At 41.9% G+C, this 24889-nt stretch overlaps 1 protein-coding gene across 50 annotated transcripts in view; it reads right to left on the reverse strand.

Annotated features, from left to right (window-relative positions):
- Window positions 1-1489: 1489 nt before the first annotated feature.
- Window positions 1490-24889, reverse strand: part of RBFOX2 (RNA binding fox-1 homolog 2) — a 289290-nt gene continuing 265890 nt past the window's right edge. For 25 of the 50 annotated variants that reach the window (XM_081597018.1, XM_081597017.1, XM_081597014.1 and 22 more), the window contains 7 exons: window positions 23928-23981; window positions 23704-23796; window positions 22463-22595; window positions 18755-18794; window positions 9186-9274; window positions 8653-8725; window positions 1490-7096 (listed from right to left, as the gene is read on the reverse strand). In XM_081597018.1, the coding sequence (XP_081453144.1) occupies window positions 7052-7096; window positions 8653-8725; window positions 9186-9274; window positions 18755-18794; window positions 22463-22595; window positions 23704-23796; window positions 23928-23981 (527 nt within the window). In that variant the 3' untranslated portion in view covers window positions 1490-7051. Of the gene's footprint in view, window positions 7097-8652; window positions 8726-9185; window positions 9275-13630; window positions 13663-15782; window positions 15826-18754; window positions 18795-21869; window positions 21976-22462; window positions 22596-23703; window positions 23797-23927; window positions 23982-24889 lie in introns of those variants that run through there. The other 25 variants (XM_081597021.1, XM_081597011.1, XM_081597020.1 and 22 more) reach the window with 5 other exon arrangements.

A 24889-nucleotide genomic window follows, 5' to 3' on the forward strand; every position in this document is an offset into this window, starting at 1 on the left:
GACCAAGAAGACCTAAATATTCATGTGAATTTCAACTGACATTGGGACATATTCAGAACACACATATTTTCCAAATTTTATAAAACCCCTACAGTATATTTATGATTAAAATGAAAAAAAAAATCCTTTAAAATCAACTATGCTCTGCGACTGGGCTACATCCTTCCTTGCCCTGCCCCCGCCCCATCTCTCATCACAGCCCACAGCACTGCTGAGATCTGATCTACTTTCCCGTTGCCCGGAGAGGAAAAGTCAGCAATTTGAGAGAAGCCTTTACTGAGACATAGTTATCCCTTTATCTCAGCGGAATTTAGAACCGTGAAAAACTGGACACAGTTGAAATGTTCCAACACTAGGAGTCAAGACTCGTTAAATATAAACCATTCGTCCACTGGAGAGAACATAGTGTAGTGATCAAGAGGATGTTCACGGGAGCCATTAACTGGATTCACATGGAAAATGTTTATTTTAGCAAGTTAGGTGGACAAAGCAGGGTGAACATTGTATATGCACTTTCTTACTTAGAACCTAACCAGGGGAAATACATCTCTCAAACCTGGGAGAAAAGAAAAAAAAACCTTGTAAGGAAGCTGAGCAAGGTCACACTGCAGCTATGGTGGTGGCTGTTTAGTCGCTCGGTTGTGTCCGACTCTTGACACCCTGTGGACTGTAGTCCACCAGGCTCCTCTATCCATGGGATTTCCCAGACAAGAATACTGGAGTGGGCTGTCATTTCCTTCTCCAGGGGATCTTCCTGACCCAGGGATCGAATCCGCATCTCCTGCATTGCAGGCAGATTCTTTACCACTGAAGGGAAGCTATGGTTATTTAGAGGTCGTTTGGTTCCTTTTTCCCTTTGATGTGATTCCTATGGTGTGAATTAGTTTTATGAATTGGAAATAGATAATACATCAAAAATACTTTTTTAAAAACAGAGGACCAACTCAGGGTCTGCTGGTCTTAACTCAGCTTCCTCCATCAGTCGAACAGTCTCACCCTCACTAGTGTTGGAGGTCACAGTGGGAGGAGCACGAGGGTGTCTTCTTGGGAGGCCACTCCCATGATGCTCACTTTGGCTGAAAACCACGATATCGAGTCTTTTGGGTTTCTGGATCGAATTCTAAGGAAGGGTGGCTGAGGAAGCCCAGGGAAGAAGGAAAAGGCTCGGGAGCTTGCGTGGCAGCCAGGGAGCCAGGGGAGAGATGGCAGAGGGACACCACCTGGAGGCAGTTTCTGAAGCAGGCGAGGGTGGCAGTGAGGACACATGGAGAGGATGGAAGAGCAAGAAGGGAAGGGGAAAATTTCAGAGGGAGAAACAGGAAGGCAGCTCCTGAGGAGATGGAGAGCAGGTCTCTCCTTCAGGGAGCATTGCATTTGCTGCCTTTCTTTTTCCATCTTAGAATTCGAATCCAACCTCTATCTTTGGAGCCTCAGGGGGAGGCAACAGTGGGATCACTGAGGATCAACACACGCAGGACAAGCCAAAGAATGGTGTTTCTCTCTTTTATTTAAAAACAGTGCTTCATTACCATTTGCAAAGGCAGAGGCAGTGCTCTTCCTTTGCTTAGAGTTTATAAAAGCCAGCAACATGATCAATAATTTATACACATGTATAGTAATACAAAAAAAAAAATAAGGAATCAAAGCTAAAGATCTAACTACTCCGACCTTCACAATTCCAGCTACTTGATAATAATAGGAGTAACCCAATGAATACTGTATGGTCTAAAAGCTACTATACAATATGATTCTTAACGAGAGGGGAGGGATTAGAGACTGTCACAAAGCCCTGGGTGCTTCTCTGGAGTTGGCAGGGAAACAGGACCCTGGGCAAGCAGCTCGGGTGTCCTAGGAAGTGATTCTAGGGGGGCGGGGAGGGGAGGGAGAAAAGGTGAGGCGGTGGATTATACAAGCATCCCATGGGAGGCCCCGTGCCCTGCAGGTACCTGTTTTGCCATGGCAACGGGAGGGGGCCTGAGAAACTCCAAGTAGGGATGGTTCCGTCCCTGCCATGGGGAGCGGGGAGAAGAGGGGAGGTTTGCTGGCGATTTTAGCCTTGCAGAGATTTGGACTGAAAAGCTCAGAGACTCAGGTGGGTCAGCCTGTCGGGGACAAGCCAACCCACCCTGCTCTCTCAGCACTCTGCAGCCCTAGCTTAGTGTGTCAGCCCCAGGTTTGCTCCAGCTGTTCACAAGCAGAATTATAACACAAGGAGAAAACAATTCATATCCCGTAGGGGGAAATAAAAAGGATCAATTCATCACTCGATATATAATACAGCCAAAATGAGCTGCCAAAACTTTGCACACACACACACAAAATACTGTGAACAGAAAAATACAAGAAAAATGAAGAAGCTGGGGGCCTGGCGGGGTATTGATGCTGCTTAAAGCACTCATCGGTCCCCAGAAAAACCAAACCAAAAAACATTTTTTAAAAAATTCAAAAACGTTATGTACCCCCTGGGAATCTGGCATTGGTAACAGGGGTGGGGAGCTGGGGTACAGGGTTGGGGGGAGAAAAGAGAATCGCTGTTCCCTTTTTGCTGGCGAGTGTGAGCTGAGCCCTCACCACACCGGCTGGTGTGTGAGTCATTGCCAGGTGGGACCCCTCCAGCTGGCGGTCCCCTTAAAGGCCAGGTCTGAGTGGTGACCGATGAGCAGTTCTCTCCGTTACCAAGCCCTGCCAACCAGCACTACCATGGCTGAAGTGATCGACCGTTTTCCTGAGTAAACTGTAACTGGCTACAGTTCTGGTAACTTGGAGAACTCAGCTGCTGCGGCCACGGGCCCATGGGCCGTGCTCGAGGGCTCCTCTGGCCCCCTCGGCTCCTCCTTCCTAGTGCATTGGAGTTGGGAATTGGAGAATTTGCTGTGGCCTGGTCTGTAAGCCTTATTTTAAAGACGGGGGCCAGGGACTCGATGGCAGCCGCTGGACCGGAGGGCATGCCCCGGCTGAGGACACCCAGAGTCTACTTGGGAAGGGCCCTGCTCCTCACTCCAGCTCCTGGATGGCTACTGCCTGGTTGATCAGTCAGGCGAGGATGAAGGAAGAACACAGGAGAGGGGAAAGGGAGGGAAGAGGCTTTCAGACAGTAACATTTCCAAAAAAATAGTGTTTTATGCAACAGAGCATCAGGCTTCACCGGTGGATACTACAAACGGTCAAACATTTTCAAGAGCATGACAAAAGAAAAACACACAAGCTTACGTTGGATGTTCACCTTGCCCACTATATATTTTTTTTCCTATCTTAAAACAGTGCAAACAGTAACTTATGCTTTTAAAACACCACTACCCCTTCCCCACCCACCAAAGTCCCTTTCCTCCTATCTTCTTGGGGAAACAAGTCTGTGACTTTGCACATGTTACTGTGCTATAGGGGGTTGCAAGCAGCAGAGAAGCGGCGGGCTTGGTGGAAGGGGGCGGTCCCCAGGGCTCCCCCTTCCCCTCCCTACTGCTCCGCCCTGTCCTCTCTGGGCTCATCCTCCTGCTAGAGGGAAGGGGGCTGCCCAGCCCTTCCTGCAGATAGATTTGGAGGGTGCTCCTGCCCCGAGTTCGCACCTCCCTCCTATCTGGAAGCTACGTGACTAGTTAGAGGGTGGCGGTGACTCAAACTTCTCTGCCAGAACTCTAGGAAAGTAGAACCTAAACTAAGAGCAGTTCAGCCCCTGAGGAGTCACTTGTCAGGAAAAGCTGCTATCACTGATTTCCACTGAATAGAGCCCCACTAGCTCCCCTGAAACTAAGAGCTGAGCCCCAGTCCCCTTCTTTTTCAAGGAAAGATAATATTGGCTCAGTTCCACCCGTGGCTGCTGGAGGAGGATGGTGCTGGTAGGTTTTGTAAAACCTGAGAGCCTTAAAAATGATGAATCACAACAGCTGATCAGGGTCAGTGGGAGTTGAATTATGTAATATAAAGGATTCTGAAGAAGCTCTGAGGACAGCTCTCTGGGCTGAAAGATGGATATTCAGATAAAGGTGTTTACTAGAGGGTTCCTGGAAGGAGCCCAGCTTCTAAGAGTTAGAAGCATGGTACAGAAGTCTACATGGTGACCTACAGTCAAGCTGTCGAAGTCACTCGCGTGATTCAGCGCGGATAAGTTTTCTAGACTTATCCACCAGCATCCTCTAACAAACTCACGAGACACCAACTCTCTTCTGACTTTGTTTCCGAGTCCACTGGGAACGAGGGTCAGGAAGAAACAGGCACTGACGGTTCAAGGAACCTGCCTCTGATGAAGCTGCCTGTGAGGAGTCTCAAAGTTCAGAAGCTGATGGGGTAGGTTGATGCCAGTAAACTGAGGTGCTTCAAGAGCCCCAATCAGTGCTGACACTGAAAACCAAAGGCCCTTTAATAACCCTTTAATAACTATTTAGTCTTTCTTAGTAAAGGGAGCTGAAGGAAGCAGTGCTAACACCATCCCTGGAAGTGCAGCAGAGGCCCGCTGGGCAACAGAGCCTGCCTACGAGTCCTCAGCCAGAGCCAGCTGAACTGAAATGTATGAAAGCTCAGGCCTCTGCCTTTTTTAAAAAGGGCGGTGGAAGCTGCCTTCCCTGCCTTTCCCATTACCCTTCCCTCTCTCTGGAAAAAAGAAAAGAAAATCCTTGAACTCACTGCCCTGTTCTCTTTTGCCACGGATACGACTGCTTAGAATTTGGCCTTGTCTCCACTGAAGCAGTGACTCACCATTTGTAAGAATGGCCCCTGTGTGAACAGGACACAACATTTCTCTCAGTTTCTTTAGTCAGTAAAAGCTCTCCCTCAAAACAAAAGCGAAAGAAAGAAAAATCCTCTCTGCCCCTAGTCCCTCGGACTGTGAAAGCCCCACATCCCATTCCCCCACCCCAAACTGAAATATTTATATACACACAAGAAAAATTGTCTTAACAGCAACAAACCAACTTTGGCTTGGGGAGGAGAACCCTTAGAAAATGGCCAATGGCTGGGCAGTCTGGCGTACTCTAATCGTGCATTCCTCCCCAGAATCAGTAAGATTGCATCGAGGCCTCTAGCTTCCTTGATGTCTCCCCTGGTTTCAGGGAAGCCTCTCTCCCAGTTATTAGGAGAGAAAGGATTCTGAAGGGGCAAAAGATATGTATTATACATGACAGGTCAGCCCCCCCACCCCACCCCAAGACAGATCCCTCTGCTTACAAAGAATGCTTGATGTTGTCATACGTCAGTCATTTTAATTCAGGGACAAGAATCAGGATCAGGCAAGAACACGTGTGGAGGCAGGAGTAAAAAAAAAAAAAAAAAAATTAAAACAACAACAACAAAAGAACAACAAACCAAAACAAATCCATAACAAACCAGAAGCTCCATGTCTCTGAATTGCTCCCTTTAGCAGCTATCCCGTGGGTGAAAGGTCACCCTAGTACCAATGTGAATAGACCAGGGAGCCAAATGGACCGTGCTTTTCCATTTGCTAATGCCTTCATTTTGGAAATACTGCAGGACCTTTGTCTTTAACAGCTAATAGCTAGAAGAGAAGCACAGCCCCCCTGCCCTGATAACAGACAGAAAATCGAAGCTGGGTAGTGTAGCAGGGACTCACTGTGTGGCCACATGAGTGGCTCTTTCTGGCAACATACGAGGTCCTGGCCATTTCAGACCCTCCTTCCTGTATGGGAGGGAGGGAAGCAGCCTCAGGGGCTTCAGTTTCACGTCCTGTAGTGTTCACAAATACCAAGTGGTCCAGGTGCTCAGCCGGCTGTCTTTGGAGGATAATGAGAAGCTGGGTGAAATGGCCATGAGGGCTCCAGACTGTGGACAGAGAAGTGACTTGTACAGGCTCTGGAAGATGAAAAGTCCTATGGCTTTGGAGCTCATACAAAGTGCCTTTGCCTGCCCTTACACGCCCTGCTCACCAAACCTTCAGGGACAGTTGATCTAGGGCTCGGTGCTTTATCTTTTGCCAACAAAGCCTATATTACATGTTTTACACTCTGTGGTGACTTTCTGATGCAACAGAAAGACTGGGAATACCAGGGCACCTTGTCAGGCATCATCTAACACCCCTTTTCTTGCCCTCATCCTCTTCACTGGCACTCGACAATTTGGACTTCTAGCCCGCAAGCCGTGCCCAGACCTCTGGGGAAATCTGGCCACTGACTATTTATTCTTCTATCCCTGGGTCCTAAATTCTTGAATCTTGAGGACATGGGAGCAGGGTGTTAGTAAACGGAGAGATGAGCTAAGCGGTGGTTCAAAGAAAGGGAAGAAGCCCAGCAGGAACACTAGGGTTTACAGGAAAGAAAGAATGATCTTTCTCAGACTCCAGAGTTCATTCTGAGACCGGATGCCTAATGAGGTGTTTATTATCCACAGTCTGAGCGCATGTTTGGAAATATTAATACTATAATTCCAAAAACCATGCCAACTATCTCAGGCTGTGCATGTTAAGATGATTGTAAAAAGAATGGAGAAGACAGGAGGGAAGAGGAGAGGAAAGTGTCTTTGTGATTCTCCTGCTTTGCAAGCACACATTCCTATCATCTATTAGCATGTGGATTCCAGCCACAGCCAATCAGAATGGCCTGCCAAAGACCAGAAACTCAGAAGACTAGAAGGATATCCTGTTGCAGAAAGGTCTCTTCTACTTCTGCTTGTCCCCCAGCCAGTCAGCACCAGATTCACTTTGGTAATCCTGTCTGCTGATTTCTGATCAGATGCATTTATCAGCTCCTAATGTCTCTCCTTCCTCATTAACTGCCTCTTCCGTGATTGATAGAATAAGCTAAGCACGGACATACAGACATGGAAATGCATTTTTTTTTTTTACCACAGTTAAAAAAAAAAGAAAAAAAGAAAAAAATGCACAATCTTTGGAACGAAAGAATTAAAGGCAGAAATTTAAAGGAAAAATACATATTCAAAGAACATAGTGAGGTATAAAAAAGTATTCTCTCTTTTTTTGTGGTTTTTTTTGTTTGTTTGTTTGTTTTTCCTCTTCATCTTGCTATAGAGTTCCTCTACTAGTAAATATTGCAATAGCCAGGCCTCATGAACTGGGGGGCTGTCCCACTTGCGGGGGTCTCACGTCACTTCAGTAGGGGGCAAATCGGCTGTAGCCACCTCGGTATAAACTCGCCTGCAGTAATTAAAGACACAAAAATTATTAAAAGGTTGATGAGAGAAGCATTATGAAAGAAGACATATGTCCTGAGAAGGGATTTGGAAAAACAGCTTCCTTAGAAGCTTCAAAGCAACTGGTTAGATAGTGTCTAGCGCATGAGGTCAGGAAACTAACTTCTGTCTCTACAATGCTCAAATCGGGACCCAAATATTTATTGCCGACCTGATATTCTCAAGGGGAGGGGATCATAACGATTCATTTCATTATTTACACGGATTAGCACAGAAGAGAAACTGTGCAGCTTAAAACCAGGTCTGTAAATAGGTGGACTTTGAAAAGGATGTGTCTTGTTTACCTTGATTATTTCAACATAATCGTGACCTAAAGCAGATTGCTGACTTTACCTTTCTACCCATTACCTGACAATGGAGAATATGGTACTTCTGATTACTATCACTGTCATATCCCATGCTTGAGATGGTGCTGGATTTAAACCTGAGTTAATCTTTCAATGAATAAAGCCTATTGCCTCAGTAATTTATAAAAAAAACAACAACCAGGTTGTTTCTTGACATACTGATTTTTATCGTTTTATATATATATATGTATATATAGCTGGGGTTTTAGCTGGACTTTATTCCTTTAATCATTATCAAATGATTTATCTTTTTCAATCAAAAGTTCCTTAGGGCCACATCACTCCTTGGGTCATTCTTTTAGTATAGGATTTATAATATTTGGGCACTAAATAAAACCTTAGGAATTCTCATCCCTTTCTTTATATTGTATGTCCCTACCTCAATTCTGACACCTCCCCCAACCCCCGCCCAGACCTTATTACTTCCTCCTACAGATTCTCATCAGTAGATTCAGTGTGGAAAATGGCAGGCTCTCGAACATCCTTTATGTCTTAACTGGGACCCATCATCTGTATCCCTCTCAGACATGGTCACCCGTGTTCCCAGGCCCTTGGCAGAGAAACTCTGGCATGAGGTGGCATCTCTGTGGACTGGCCACTGCTGAATCCAGTAAGTCCTGGTCACTGGACCTGGAGGTGTCCTGGGGGATTATTCTAGATGAGCTCTATGGACGCTTTGTATATTTCTAAGAAAATACTGTATTTTGCCACAAATTTACTAGTAAAATATCTTTGGAAGACAATTGCTTGGTGATTTTTAGTACTATCTACTGGAAGTCTTAAGAATAGGGACATCTTTTGGCATCTGCATCTGAAACAGGTAAAGTTTTCTGAAAACTTCACTGTGAAAACTAGAAGAGTCCTATGTCCCCAAGTCTCAGCTAACATCCATTAGTAAAACTCTGCTCAGGCATGAATCTAACATCTGAGGCAACATAAAACAGCAGACTCCTTTCTGCTGTCTTTACCCAGGCCGGGGGCTCACACGAGCACACAAAGGAGCCACATGAAATTTACAGGTAGTCCTATTGGATTTAATACTTTGGCAATGGAAACAGGGCTGAATTTATTACCTCCCTAGATCTTCTATAATCTGTAGGTAAAAGTCAGAAGTAAAATGTTTAAAGGGAAAAAAAAAGGCACATCTACTTACCACAGCGCCAACTCCATAGCTAGCGGCAGGGGCAAGGGCATGGTAGGGGTCGGCTGTGTACACCCTGCCATAACTGGAAAAAGAAATCCAATCAGGGATAAAGAGAAAGGAAAGATAGTAATCCAAAAAAAAGGAAAAATCCACAAAAAAGTGTGTTTGACTGTCTAAGGATTTGTGAGTAACTTGGTCTTGGAATGCTATTAGGAAACTAGCAGAATGGAAAAAAATCTCTGTCTGCTCTTAAAGGCAGTAACTGAAAATTTCTGAAGTACATCTATAAAACGGAAAAGAAGGGCGTTGATGATGAGGAAGTGGAAAACAGGGGTCAGAGCCAGAAGGGCTCAAGAACAAGAGGGAGGGAAGGGTCTGAGCTGGTGTGTTTCTAGAGGGGCAGGGTCTGGGGAGAAGGCCTGCAGAAAACCCAGCTCAGCAGCAGCCCCGTGGCCCAAGTGCCTTTCTGGAAAGGGTGCGGGCAGGGAAGGGGGTGGCGCAAGGCAGCGGGGCTCGCCCTCCCTCGGCACCTAGGCACCTACCCGTCGCTGTAAGCGGCTGCAGCGGCAGCAGCGGCGGTGGCTGCGGTCGCGGTGGCGGGCTGTGCGTATCTGTAGGCTGCGTACCCACCCTACAGGAGAGAAGAGAACTCACTTTACAGACACCTCTCCCTCCGGGGGACAGGTGCACACACACCCGCCCACACGCAGACGGACGGGACGCAGAGACAGACATGGACACAGACACACACATGGGGAGAGAGTGTTTCAAACTGCATCAGTCTGCATGTTGCTCCTCAGTGCAAAATTAAGCTCTGCCCAAGACAGGGATTTGTTTTGCAATTTGTAGTAGTAACATAAGTAAACTACACTGGGGTACCTGTTCTCAAATTTAAGAAGTGAAGATATGATTTAAAATACTTTTTTTAAATTAAAATATGGTTGATGTACAATGTGGTATTAGTTTCAGGTATAACATAATTCAGTTATATATTTAAGTATCTATTTTTTTTAGGATTCCTCCCTATTATAGGTTATTACAAGATATTAATTACAGTTCTCTCTGCTATACACTAGGACCTTGTTGGTTATCTATTTTTATATATAATAGTGTGTATGTTTTAATCCCAAGCTTCTAATTTATCCCTCTTTCCCCTAAACGAAGATATACGATTTTGGATCTATCTTTGTTGGAACTTTCAGCAAGGAAAATATTTACAGCAAGTTGGGAGAACTTTATCTGACAGGAAATGGAAACTTTAGAATTAAAACATGTAAGTTTATATGTGCTATCTTCAGATTCTCTGACGTGTACTCGAACTGATCTACTGCTAAAAGACAGCAGTTTATAGAGAAAGGACCTATATAGTGCTTGGCTCCATGTGGCCTAGTACATTTGCCAAGAGGCTAGGACAACCAAACGACATTTAGAAGGAAGAACCAGTGTAGACCAGGGGTTGGCAAACCTCCATACGTGGGCCAATGCGGTTTGCCACCTGTTTCTGAAACTAGCTGTTAACACAGACCGTATGGCCAATGAAGATGAAACGCTTTACCACTTGGCCCCCTACAGAAAAAGTCTGCCAACTTCAGTCTACATTTCAGACTCAGGCACATCAGATTACAAAGGACCAGGGGCTCCTTGAGCTAGGTTCAAATAGATTAGGAAGCCGTTCCCACCTCCCCCAAGCATTTAACTGCATTTGCTTTTCTTCCCTAAAAGGTTTTGGGATCCTTACTGTCCCAATCTCACAGCAGGCTCTGGTGCTTTTCTTCCACGGCTTCAAATATCCTCTTAGTCCCAAAGAGCTTCCAACTCCCCTGTTCTGCTATTTTACCTCCGTTTAGATGAATCGAATATTCAAAAGGTTTTTACTGCCAGGGTGAAGCATGTGTATTTCTTCACAAAGTATTTCAAAGATAATCACAACAAATGGCACATGAGACAGGGTACTGGAAAAAGTGGAAAGTCCTATTTTTCATTCTTTTTCTTTACCTTTTTAGAATTCATCTATTTTGCCTAAACCTAATTCAGTTGTGTACTTATATTATTGTCTTAACTCCATCAGATACAGCAAAATATAACTAGGTCCATTTGGAGGGCTTCTCAGCAGTGAGAGACAGCCCTTTTCATTTCCGTAGATTAATATGTCTATTTCTCATGGACATCTGAAGCTTTCTGTCCTGTGCTTTCTACTTTCAATCTTTTCAAATGTTCAATTTTTGCCAAGTCTACAAAAGAATATTTGAATTTTTCTGTATCGTTTCTTAGGATTGAAAACAAGCATTTTCTAATGGGACCTCTGGTATTCTTAACCACTTTACTGGGCAGCTTCTAGCTTGCTGCTTTTATTTCTGTCCAAATCTTCTGGAAATACCTGTAATTTCTTCTTACGGCTTTTTCCTTCTTTCTTATATAATTTATGCTTTCTCTAATTGAAGACACTGTACTGCAGGGTAAAATATACTCCTGCTCTTTAAATTTATGCTCCTCAAATTCATCAGAAGTAGCTGCAAATGTACATTAAAAAAAAAAAAAATCCCTGATTGGTTTTCAGTGGTTTTGTATTATTCCTTCCTTGTTCAAGCGAATGATTTGAACATTGCTTCAATTATAGATCTTTCCATAGATATTCATATAAATAAGAAAATTCTCATTAATATTACCAACACTGGTAATGGGATGGTAATGGATAGGGCCATGGCAGGAGCACCCTCAGGGGCCAGCTGTGATCCACAAGCTTCCTCTGAGTTCTAGCCAGGTCTACCAGGACAGGCAGGGCAGACTGATTTGGGTAAAGCCCTATATCCAGGCTGCAACATACACCCTGTCATACATACACATCTAAGTATCTGCATTATATATAAACTAACTAAAGTATCTCCTTCCTTCACTTTAAAAAAAAATTTCTAAAGAAATGAAACAGTAAAAGCAATTGTTAAACAAAACAAGATGTTAGTCATTGTAGTTGAGATTTTAAGCTTTGTATGAATCTTGAAGGTTCACTTTTTCTGTATCATTATAAATGGTTCCACTAGTTTAGAATTAAAGTTTGCTAGTGTGAAGTCTAGAGCAGGACCATGTTCAGGAAAACCTCTTTGTAAACGAGGATGATGTGGTAAACAGACATCAGGAAGTCTGTCCCTTCAGCAGGTCTTCAAAATCCAAAATAATCTCTAAAAATGGAAAAAGTCAAGGTAATAAAAGCAATTAAAACTCAGTGTATACTATCTGGGTAAAACAACTAAAAACTTAAGTTCTATGCCATGCGGCAGAGGTATACGTTCCCATAAAAATACTAACTAGATTCTCAGTAAGTCCTGGTATGTCAGATATACTGGGGATTGTATTCAATCATTAAATTTGAGCAGCAGTGCACTAATTCTGGAAGAAAAGAGGTTCTGAATGAGGTTACTGATAGACATTTCCTCTTGGTTTCCTCAGCCTGCAAGAAACCAGGGGAACCTCAGTGGTCTGGGAGCAATGCTATTGCTTTATTTTGTTTGAACTTTTTATTTTGTATTGGGATATAGCCAATTAACAATGTTGTGACAGTTTCAGCTGAACAGCGAAGGGACTCAGCCATACACATTCATGCATCCATTCTCCCCCAAAGCGGTAATGTTACTGTTGATCAAGACAGTTTTAAATGGATCAGGCTGTGGGAAAGAAGGCTCCTTCCAAGCCAGAAGGAAATGCAGGTAATCTACCTCCAGTCCTTTCCTTTTGCTTTAAGTGAACTCTGACTCTGGAGCCTGAATTTGATGAGGGTCTTTTGCCATTCAAAATCAGGAGCGCAGGACTGAGATGTAAATATTTTATTGATAACAAAAGGCTCAAGAAGAATGTCAACAGAATTTTAAGAAAACTACATCAATTTGTTTTTTTAAAAAAGCAGATAATATTTCCACATGTCTACTCTTCTAATTACTTTACGATAATGGCGCTATAGACAGGCTCTTTTAGGAGGAGGGATCTACCTTTAGGACAGGAAGTAATATCCTAATTAACTTGTTAATTTCATCGATGACTACCCCCAAATTAGAAAAGCTAAATTGCATGTCCTGGATTTACTCCTCTTAGATGTATTCTTAGTCCAAAGAATTTCTGATGGTGCTTTCAATTGGTTATTCAACAATGTGTTTCACCATAATATAAGCCAATGAACATTCAGGTATATTTATTTCTGGTTTGGATGCTGGAAGGCATAAAGCATTCAGGCGGAGAAACCATTTTCTCAACTTTCACTTCTATGAGCAAATCTGTTTATGGAACATGAGAACAAAGTGCAGTTTGAAACACCAAGGGTTTCATTGCTGTTTCTTAGGTTTTTCAAAAAGAACAAGGGTGGGAGAGGGGATAGGAGAGACAGGGTTCAGGCGTGGGGAAGGGGTATGGCGCCACATTTATTAATCACATTAAAAACTAAGCATGCCAACATCTGGAGCTAGAACGACCAGCAAAATCACCACGTTCAGACTCGGATTGGCTAACTCTATCTATCCCAGCATTCTCTTGGGACAGCGGTTTGCCCTAGGCTCTACCACAAGCTCGGTGAAGTACACAGCCTCAATTACTAGAGCGTGCAGCCACAACGACCTGGTATTACGGAAACAGTCAGTCACCACTCGAGTTAACATTCCAGACCCTAACGACTGGCCCCTCCCAGCCCAGAGAAAGAGTCAATCTGGCCCACCCGAGCCCTGGCCCACACCACGATGTTAATAATTATAACAAGCAGTAACCCATCTGTTATATCAGAGAAGGGAACAGAGACTCCACTGAGAGATTTAGAGTGAGATGTTAACATTTCTTCAGCTGACTGCACAAACAAACAAACAAAAAAAGAGGAGAAATAATTCATTTGGAGATATGAAGTCATGAGATAGCTGATGTGTATTGCTTTGAACCATGCACCAATGCAAAACTGAAGCAACCATTAATAATAAAAATTAAAAAGGACATATGTATTTACACACAATCAGACCTGTTTGATCTGAAGCAGTTTGCAGATTCTATCTGTGTGTGATTTGAAATAAAACAAAAAATGGGGATTAGCATGGCCACGGCACACCCTAATGTCGGAGGGCAGACACGGACAGCTTTTTGGAACCTGGCAGCTGGATAAATCTGGCATGGCTAAGCCTGGTCCAAATATTTCACACGCCCCTTTACAAACAATTACTTTCTTATTCCTTTGTAATTCATTCTGAATGACTCCTAATGCTCCCAACTGGGGCAGCCCAACGCTATACCACTCCCCTAGTTAATCTTCCTGATTCACTTCTGACCCACAGTGCTCACCTGTATGCTTGCCCTCTGTCAACACTCAGACATACTGATCCAGTGTTCTAAAATATTTCCTGTGTTTAAGCATTCTGTCTTTTCACAGTTCTGTAACACATCCCCACCTTCAACTTCTAGCTTTTTCAAATGAAAATGCTGTTACCTTTAAGATCCTTTTGCTGTTGTTAAACTCTTACTTTTCCACTGCTCAATGTCACCTAGGGACTCCGCTCTGAATCAATTTTGTTGTCTAGTGAACTTTAGAGTGCTGCCACCTGACCACGTGGCTCCTCTGCACAGGCCTGAGCTGTGTTTTAATTAGAACACAGTGGAAGGGTTCTACAGAACTTCTCCTCTTACACCTGGCCTTTCTCTGTCTCCATTTAACCTTCCCTTGTCTTGATTTTAACCTGACCATTAAGTATATTACTACATTTTTGTTTTAGGATTTACATTAAAACAGGACTTTGGTGAGCATGTGATGTCAAGACACCTTCTTTCTATCTGGAAGACAATGACATTATGTGACACTGAGGAGAAGAATGTGTATTTCAAGACCAGCAGACAAATGAAAGCTTGTTCCCTGCATGTGGTGTATGGATTTACAGAGCAAAGGGAGTGGGGGCGGGGGTGGGCAGGCAGGTGGGGAGAATGGCAGGTGTGATGCTTTGAATCACTACAGCAGAGCAGAGATCTAGTCCAACTGGCTTGGGCCTAAGGCTGTGCCTCTGGGGATCACTGTCTTCACACGATTCTAACTCCTTCCTTTCCCTCACCTCCTCCACCGAGATCCAGGGCTCTGGACTGAACTTGTATGAGGAAGGGCTCTTTAGGAGAACAAAGATTCTTCGGTGGCAATATGGAACACTGGATTAAACTTGAGTAATACAGATGTGAATACCAAACTTGTAATAATGATAATATTGTTACTGCTTTTGATTGGGAGACTTTATCTACTTGGAAGAGTAGATAATGAAAAATTTTTAAGGAAAATATTTTAAATTTCTCTTATTATTATTAAAATTGGGGTTAAGGAAAGGAATCTTTATGACAGATTTGGTATCTTCCACTTACTACTTTTATGATAGATGAAAGATGATCTTCAACTGACTAAGCCTTTCAAACACTTTTCTTCTGCATCTCTATAATCAGTTCACCTCCAGAAGCTCGCTGGGTGGCCACATAAATAGACCAACTGAATTGTGACAAGCTACCTGCTGCTTCCTTTTGCTGAGCACCCAGCTACCAGCAAATTGAACAGGGCATCATGATCCACTGCCCTCACTAATCTGGTTTTAAGGTGAAAAGCAGAGAGGGCCTGGGAACCATATGCTTCCATTTTAGAGTTCTAGTATACCTAGATTTTTAGGACGACTTCAAACTTACATAGCAGCACAGCCCAACTACTACTATGATTTCACAACAGGGGAATTTGGGATTCAGAAATCCTGTCTAGATGGATTCTACTTTCTCTCACTTCTTTCACAGAAATAAGATGTCCCAAATGGCTAAGCTCTTCAAAATATAAAAGACCAGTTTCAACACCATGGATAAATGTGATTGACAAACTAAAAGAGGTGGCAGTGATGGGACAGTGCGTGTAACACACCTGGTGTGGATGTGTGGCAATGGGGCGGGAGCACGGAATTTTGGAGGAGGTGCCCTCATGTAAGGAGCTTGACTGGGTGCACTGCTGAGGTAGCAGGCCTTAGATCACACGCTCACAAGTCTTGATTGTCCAAAAAAAGCCTCTGTTCCCATCTCTAACGTGGAGCTGGAATGGTTAGTATAATTCAATTTTTTCACTGCAATCCACAATCTGATTGATTGGCAGGTCACACTGGCACTCCTACCTGAGGTATTTTAGCGCTAATGATTGGTTCCTGTAAGACTATTCTATAACAGAACACAGGAAGAGCAGTTCAAAAAACACAGCTGTGGAAGGAAAACAATCATACAAAAAAGCCCGCAAAGGGGCCCACCAGCCTTTTCTTTCCTTTGGATGCAAGCATGCTTTTCACAGGGTGAGAATTAGGAGCAGTTGTTATCCCATTAACAAAGTGAATTAGGTTGAATGGTGTCTTTCCCACTGATCAGAAAAAGAGGGGGCGGGCAGACACATAATCTACCTGCGACACTCCCAAATCTTAGCGTGGGGAGTCTCTTTACAAGTCACGGGCACGATTGCTAGATCAGTTCTCCAGAGAGGAAGGTGCCATGAAAGACACGGGGAGGAAGAAAGTGGCCAGCAGGGGTTACAGCCTAAGAAGAGGACAGGGAGAGATTACAAACAAAACCAAAACCAAAAAACCTACAAAACACACCTTCACAGTTAATAGCCTAAATTAATACAGCTTAAATAAAAGCCAGCAATTTAAACTCTTTTCCTTCATGTTGTCTCCTCAAGTTCAGGTTCAGGACACTTTTTAGACTAGATAAACCAACCTCTCTATTTCTGATCTTCCTTTCTGAGATAACAAGAACTAAACATACATTAATAGATTTTCACAGAAGGGAAAATGTACAGAGAGAAGCAGAAACAAATTCAATGTAAAATGATAGGGGTTTTTATTGTTGTTGTTTGTGTGTTTTTTTAAAGAAGCCTCCTTTGCCACCTCACACACGGGATGGGGAATGTGCAGTTTTAAAAGCTGTATTCAAAGTTAACTCTAAGCCTCACTCAACAGTTCACACCTCATGTTTTCTGGTTTTCCATTTGTGGGTTTGGGTATTATTTCAGCACTAGTAACCAACTTTTTCTTCTTTCCTCTAAGTAACTAACTGGTTTAAGATAACTAAGAAATAAAAATACCATTACTATTCAGTCTTATCATCAACTAGGGGCCATGGGTCAAAAAAATGTTTTGGCAAAGTCGCTGAATTACTTCTGTTCAGTTTGATAAGGTGGTCCAATTTGTAGATTAAAAAAAAAATCAAGAGTATTTTCTCAACAAGTGCAGAAAAATGATTTCTTTCTAATAAAGTCATATATTGTAAACTAAGGAAGTGAGAGAACTGTAAACAAATACTCGGTTGGATGATTTAACAAGGTGGAAGGAGGCAAGTCTTAATAAGGTAGAAGTACATTATACTTAAGAAATTCCCAAATAAGGTATCAGAGAAAAAAAAACAAACCCTAATTCAAGTGCAAGTGTACTCTAACAGACTAGATTTCAAGAAAACTTAAATAACATAAAGGTGAGCTTCATGAGACTACGGATACTAATGTATATGGGAGGATGTACATGCTTATAAAAGCTTATGTAAATACATATATTTAGAAAAGTGCACTCTGGTGTAAAAGTAGGATATATTAATAGTTTCCTAATCTTCAAGTTTCACCATGAGCATAAGAAAAGAAGATCTTTCGTTTACTTCTTTAAGACCATCAGAGGAAAGATGTGGATTTTAACTAAATTACTAAGAGAGGTAATGAAATATGGATTATTTGGGTTTTATGCTTGGATAAACAAACACTTTCGGTAATCTGGGAAAGTCACAATCTAAGAAACATATCCACAAAGTGAGGAGGTTGGACCAAATCATGGCTAAGGTTCCTTCAAACATGTGTTCAAGTGTACTATGAAGGTCTGCTCTAAACGGCCAGGTGTGTACACCCCCCACCGTTATCTCAGAGAACTGCTCTCTCCTGTCTACATCCAGCAATACAGAATACATGCTTCACATTCATTCTGAAAGGGTATTAATGTTTTAAGATTGCTGGGAATCTCTGGCAGACTGTGGAAACAGTTCATTAAAAAGGTACACTTATTGACTTTGGAGAAAATAGGGTGGAGAAAGCATTTCCAGATAATTCTACTCTGTGCCCAAAGAATCATTTCATGCTGACAAGTTTTTCTCAGGAAACTATTCCTTAACAACGTGGGTAGTTAGACTAAGCATGCATTCAGAAAGAGATCTTTGGAGAGAGGTCCTAATAAAAGACTTGCAAAACTCAAAAACTTGACTCTTTTGTCAGTTAGATCATTTTGTCCATATTTTAAATAACATGTGACCACCAATCATGAGACTCGAGCTATAGCTAGACAGTTTAAATAATGGATAGAAATAAACATGTTACCATGGCTGGTCAAATCAACAAATCTTGTATGAGTCAAATATTTGTAGAAGAGTGTAGGTTGCTAATGATGCCATTTGTTTCCTTCTAGATGGCTCTTAAAGAAAGAGCCCCACTGGCTGTGGACCTTCTGATACAGAAAAGCCTTATGCACTGAGTATTTGGTTTCATCTCATTCCTAACCACTCTCCACTGGCATCAATTTCTCACCTCACTTTCACAAGACAGTGCTCTCTCAAAGTATGTGAAACAGGAAAACACACATTTCAGAAGGCTTCTTGCCATCTACTGAAATCAAAGCCCTAATGATCTAAAGAGGGATGTGAAATGAAAAGAAAAGCAGAAAAGAGAAAGAGCTGGTTTCAGGCTACGCTGGTCCTGTTATTTATGTATGCACATGAGACGATAGGAAGAAAAGACTTTAAACCTGCTGATCATCTCTCAAGTATATTCGTGATACACAGAACATCTGTGGGCATAGGGAAGGGAAAAGAATATGTCCAGTAGACTGATTCTAGCAATGATCAGGAAACCCAAAGGCTTAGTTTTTGCACCCAGGGGCAAGCGCAGTGGCAGAGAAGCATGCTTGCATTCTTAAATATATAAATATATATATCCACAAGGAAAAAGAAAATAAAAATTAAATAAACTATATTAAAAAAAAAAACAACCAAACCAAAGAAACAGAAAAAAAAAGGCTGGCTTGTCAGGGGATGGGGACGAGAAGGCCCCGGTGTGTGTACTTACATAGAGGTCAGCACCGTAAAATCCGTCCTGGTAAACCACACTGCAGAAAATCCACACAAAAACAAAAACAAAAAAACAAAAGAACAGAAACACATTCCGGTTATTGAGGACGGCAGCATGCACATGCGCTCTACACGGGCAGGTGATGTATGAATACGGACCTTGGGCTGGAGAGGTTGGGGCGGCTCTGGGACAGGCAAGGCAGGGGAGGGTTGCAACCCTAGAAGGAAACGCCTGCCGATCTAGTAACTGGAGTGGGATGAGAGCAATAAAGAGCATCCCCAGAGTGCCAAGTATAGCTATGGAGAACCTGCTGGATTGGAAACACCAACCTTTCATATTGAGAGTATTAAAAAAAATAAGCTTGTCCTAAGAGGACGTTTTTCTTCAAAAGGGGTATGTGTATGTGGGGGTGAGGGGCAGGGTTTGTGAAGAGAGGGGTTAAATATGAAAAAAAGAAAAAACAAAAGCAAAAAACCCCCAAAGAATCCCACTAGGGCAGGACCTGTATGCAAAGTATGCTTCAACATTATGTATAGTATTTTGTTATCAGAGTAATGTGGAAATTCTTTTCTGATATCCATACATCACCTGCTTTTTACCCTGCACATTAGACATGCGATAAGATTTGGCTGATCACACAAGCATGCAAAGTATTATTATTCAGCATTTTAAGAACCAATGCAACACCTCAGAAAAACAAGTCAATCAATTCTGACCAAAGTAAACAGAGAAATGTAATTAAAAAAAAAACACAACCAAAAATACCCACAATGCATTGCTTTCACAAGCAGAGATAATGAGCTAAAGGTTAAGGTGATTGGTCCAAGGTCCAAGAATTGAAAGGTGCAGTGGGGATCCCAGATAGTAACAATATAATCCAAAGTGGGAGGAGTAACTGGAAGACTTTAAGGGCTCTTTTTTGACCATAAGAATATTCATAGAATTCTGAAAAATACAGTTGATAACTGAGGTTCTGGGCATGACCTATTTTATTTAAATGAATAAAATCGAGAAGGTAGCTTGATTAGGAATAAAAAGATTTATTTTCCTGTTTAGAAAATAAATTTGTATTGAACAACAAAAAAAGTACATGATTCTGTTTTTAATCCTAAGCAACACTAAACTATTATAATGAAGATATAGATTTCAAGCCTTTTGAGGTATTTTGTGCATATAATTTCCCCAAAATGTTATTTTGGGACCAAAAGACATAGAATAGCAGTAGAGAAAAAAAAAGAGTCTTTTCACTAAAGCAAGATTTGGTTATTTAAAATTAAAAGGTCTGTTTATCATTTATTCAACTAAACAAGCTGGAAATTTTCACTACTACCTTCTCTGCTATAATAAACAAGCTAGCAAGTGAGGTTATCAAGTCATAGTTTTAATATGAATACGAAAATAATTTATTTTTTACAGGTAGCTATATAGTTACTGAATTCTACTCCCAGTGACGGTTCTGCTGTATTTACAGGATAGTATGATCACACTTTGTGATGCCCCAATTATTCTGTGCCTCTGTGTTACAAAATAGGCAAATCAAACTCATCTCTGAGGTCATTTAGGTAAATTCTGTCCATTTTCAGTCTCCAATTGCAGCTAAAATCTGAGGTTAGAAAATAATCTGCCTCTCAATTGCATTTTAGTAAAAAAGAGACTTGTTCATAATGAGAAGGCTGATAAAATGCCAAAGCATTGATGCCAAGTGGTGACTAATTAACCTTCAACTATTTTAGTAAGGGGAAATAGGCAAAGACTGAAAATATTTCTTCTATAGAGAAGAGTGGTGGCATTAAAAACATGAGTAAATTTTATGCTAAACTGTATTACTCATTGGGAATATTCACCTAAATTCTAGAAGAATTCCAATATTCCCTATATCAAATGCCACGAGGAGACTAGAACACAATGATTAATGATGAAATTAGTTTACTAAGCTAAAAAGCAATTTTAGGCCATTCCCCATAAAATACTGGACTTATTCCTTGCCATCTTCCATGTAAACAGGTGGTTTAGTTAATAAAAAATAAAACATGGGAAATTAGTGTTCAATGTAATGCACAGAAATTGATGTGATTAGATATAAAGGTAATATATCTTTGAGCAAATATATACTTGACACAGACTTGGTAGAGAATGGGTTTTCAACTTTGGCCAATATACTGAAATGACCTGTATTGAATAGGAATGAATTCAACCACTCGATAAAGTAACTCAGGAATATTACAAAATACAGTCCCATGTTTCTGGTGAGCAGTATCTCTTTGCAAACACGACAGTACAATCTTTTGGATTGAAATGGAAGACGCTTTGTAAACAATTTTCCTAGTGTGTAGAACATCCAAGGCTCAGTTTTATGTTTTACTTGAATATTTCTTGATGAAACAACATTGAATCTTTAGTCACTTCTTTAAAAGGAGATGTCAGAGGTTGAAGGTCAAAGGTCAAGTTGAGAGGGAAAAAAGGATAAAATTAAAAGTAAGTAATGGCAGAAGATGGAGATGATGGAATGCATGGGATTTAAACATCTATAAACTGCAAATAAAGGTTTATTTCTAAAGTAGTTCCCTTCCAGTGGCTTCTGGAGCCTGCCAATTTCAACACCCATATTTGTCTTGTCTGATAAAAATGCTTTAACTCTGTGTAATTCAGGACCCTGAATGGCATGTCCCTTTGGTCTATGGCTGACCACTAAATTAGTACATCTCACAGTCAATTTTGCTGTCAGAAAAGGACCTACAAAGGAGGTTCTTTCCCTTTACATTTTAACTAAGCAGCAATGAATAGGCTGCTCTGCCACTGTTTATTCTTCAGTAAGTGTATGGGGAAAAAAACCTGTCACAGGCAGAAAAAAGATGAGGAACACAAACGTCACATCTTTGAAGAAAGAAAGTCCTGATACAACTAACTTATAAAAGTCCACTCTTTATATAAAAATATACATTGTAGGCTGACCTTGAGAAACAATGGAAATCAAAACCTGCCATCTTCACTCCTTCTCCCCCATTCAGTAACAAAGGATTTATTTGTTGCTATGGAATCATTCCACTGCATGAGACACCCTCCATACAAAAATCAAAGGGTGAAGGATGCTCAGCTCCATTAGTTGTTTTACCATCATTCAGAAGCCAACTGTAGTTTAATTCTTCCTACTTCTCCCTTTCTCCCTTGATTCAATTGGACTTGGTTCATCTTTGAATTAACCTCTTTTAATCCGTCTCCTACAAAGAAAGCAAATCCATTGTGGGTAACTAGCTCTGCTGCTCACCACCCAGGCAGTGAAACCACACGGAGGGCACATGTGAGAGCCTCAGCCCCAGCAAGGGTGGTGGTGAGGGGTGAGCTCAGCAGACGCAGTCTCGCACTACGATCTTGAGCTCCTAGTTTGGTTCTCTGCAGGAGTGTTAATCCAAGTTCGTGCGATGCTGAGTGAACTCCATGCCAACACACTGCTAGTGAACACAAGACAGTTCTGGCTACTGTCTTAAGCCACTACTGTGAGGGCTTAAGGTGGCCAAGATGAAGATTTATATAATGCATTGATATTCTGTTACATTCTGACAATGGTATGGTTCTTGCCATCTAATCTATTAATTTGCAAATATTCAAAGAATCTCTACTATGTGGCACGGCAACATCCCAGAAGTTATAAGAGGGCCATGATATTCTGGTTTTATCCAGTTGCTTATTTGGGAATCTACTGCTTACCCTGGATAGGCGGGAATGGCTGCTGGAGGTACCGCTCGGACTGCGCCATATACCGTCCGCCCTCTGCCCCTCAGGTGGGCTCCTCTGAAAGCGGCCGCCGTGGTGGCTGCAGTAGGGTAAGGGAAGCCAGGAACTAAAGGGAGACCCAAAATATGACAGAAATGTCAACTTGCATTCAGCAGCACATGTACCATCACAACCTGCTTTGCAACAATTACAGGAAAGATGAAAAGATACCTCCACATCACTTTTCTCAAAAAGAAATGGAAATATGTGATATGCCATAACTCATTGACACCATGCCTCATTCATCACAAATCATGAGTTTTCTTTGTTCCTTCCCAATTTTGGCCTTACAATGCAAGCTGACAAGAAATGGGTCAAGAAGCTCTTGAGAACTGCTGCCATAATGGAGACGAGACTTTTCATTCCTACAGGCAGTTTAAGTTGTTTGATATAAACGTTTTCACTGACTGGTTATCGATCTTATTTCCAGATGTTATTACATCCATTTAAATAATTATTTTTCATAAGAATATCCTTTGTGGTTTGACACGCCGCCACATTCCAAGGCATACTAAATAGTCTTCAGACATGTCATGAGTCCACCTTACTCTCTATCTAACACATTTCAATCCAGAAATGAGAGGTGAAAAGGAAACTGCCTCTCCCCTGCAGCCCTGTGTCCTTTAAAGAGGTAGACATTCTCTAAGGGCCTGTTTTAAGTGTGCTATCCCCTGGAAAGCATGCGGGGACATTGATTCCATATCCACTGAACTCTGTTTAATTATATCTCTTGCTGGAGCTAAATAGCTCAGGTCAAAATGACTTTAGAGATACCAACAGAGCTGAGAATAATCAATAAAACTCGAGTGGCGTTGGAGTGGTATTCTACTCAAGGGACCAGAGCTGACTTGCAGATAGCATATACAACACGTTCCACCAATAATCCCTTGTTCGCTTCATTACAAAGTGCAGAACTAAAATTTTCTTTACATGTCCTCATCCTCTTCTACCTTTTCTGACTATTTATGCTTTGTGGCCATCTTAACATTTGATCAAAAAGATCTGAGCACAGGCTAATAAGATTCTAGCATAGGACAGGGCATTAATGATAGCATTTAACTCTCTCGTGAATGCCTCCTTTTCAGTTATGTGAATTTGGGGGGACAAAAAGACCAATACATCACTGTTGACTCACAACAGTCAAACTCCATGCCAGGTCAACATAGGCTACTTACTGATTAAAGGAATGTAAGTGTTGATGCCCCCTCTTCCTGACAGGGGCACAGCTGCGTCGTTGCCTAGGGACACATCGGCTTGGAAGCTGGATGCTGAGTGCATTTAGGAAATGAAAAGGTGCAAAAAGATTACCAAGGAGTAGGAAAGTGAAAAACAATAGATTATATATATATATACATATATATGTAAATAGCACAAATGGAAAAATTAACTTAAATACTACCTGCATACAACTCAGGGCCGTATACAGCTCCAACTACTGGGCTTAATTTCCAACCTGAAATGGAAGAGAGGACAGTGAGCAAATGTTTAAGACTACATGAGGAACAGACAGAAGGTAAAGGAGGGCTTCAGATGCTCTGGATTCATTTTTGCCTGGTACCATCTTCTCTTTAGGATGCTGGTAGGGGTTTACATGAGAGGGTGATGACACTTCTGGACTTGACCCTCTTCAAGCAGGACTAGCACAGTGAAGGGATAATGAAGATTTGGCAGAGGGAGAAGGGGTGGGGGAAAGATGAGGTGAGAAAAAAATTGGGAGGGAGGAAGGCAGGAAGATGGAGAGGAAATGAAAGAAGGAAAAAGAAATACAAATAAATCCTGGGGGTTTTATATACTGTCTTTCACAGAACTGCTAAATGACCTAGTCCTTGTTTAGAAGAAGGGAAAAAGGCACAATATATGTAATTCGGTATCCCACTGTGCTGCACTGTCTTCTATATCATCTTGACATTGTTTACTACTCTAGCTGTTTTATTATAAAACAGTATCCTTTGACTGAATTCAAATCTGACTTGGACCTCTGAACTCCATGTTCATTTATACCATGCTAATGGTGGAAACAGTGTCAGACTTGATTTTTTGGGGCTCCAAAATCACTGCTGATGGTGACTGCAGCCATGAAATTAAAAGACACTTACTCCTTGGAAGGAAGGTTATGGCCAACCTAGATAGCATATTTAAAAGCAAAGACATTACTTTGCCAACAGAAGTCCGTCTAGTCAAGGCTATGGTTTTTCCAGTGGTCATGTATGGATGTGAGAGTTGGACGGTGAAGAAAGCTGAGTGCTGCAGAATTGATGCTTTTGAACTGTGGTGTTGGAGAAGACTCTTGAGAGTCCCTTGGACTGCAAGGAGATCCAATCAATCCATCCTAAAGGACATCAATCCTGGGTGTTCATTGGA

Source organism: Giraffa tippelskirchi, chromosome 4 (genome assembly GCF_054371585.1).
Source record: "Giraffa tippelskirchi isolate mGirTip1 chromosome 4, T2T-mGirTip1v1.2.pri, whole genome shotgun sequence".
Classification (NCBI taxonomy): Eukaryota; Metazoa; Chordata; class Mammalia; order Artiodactyla; family Giraffidae; genus Giraffa; species Giraffa tippelskirchi.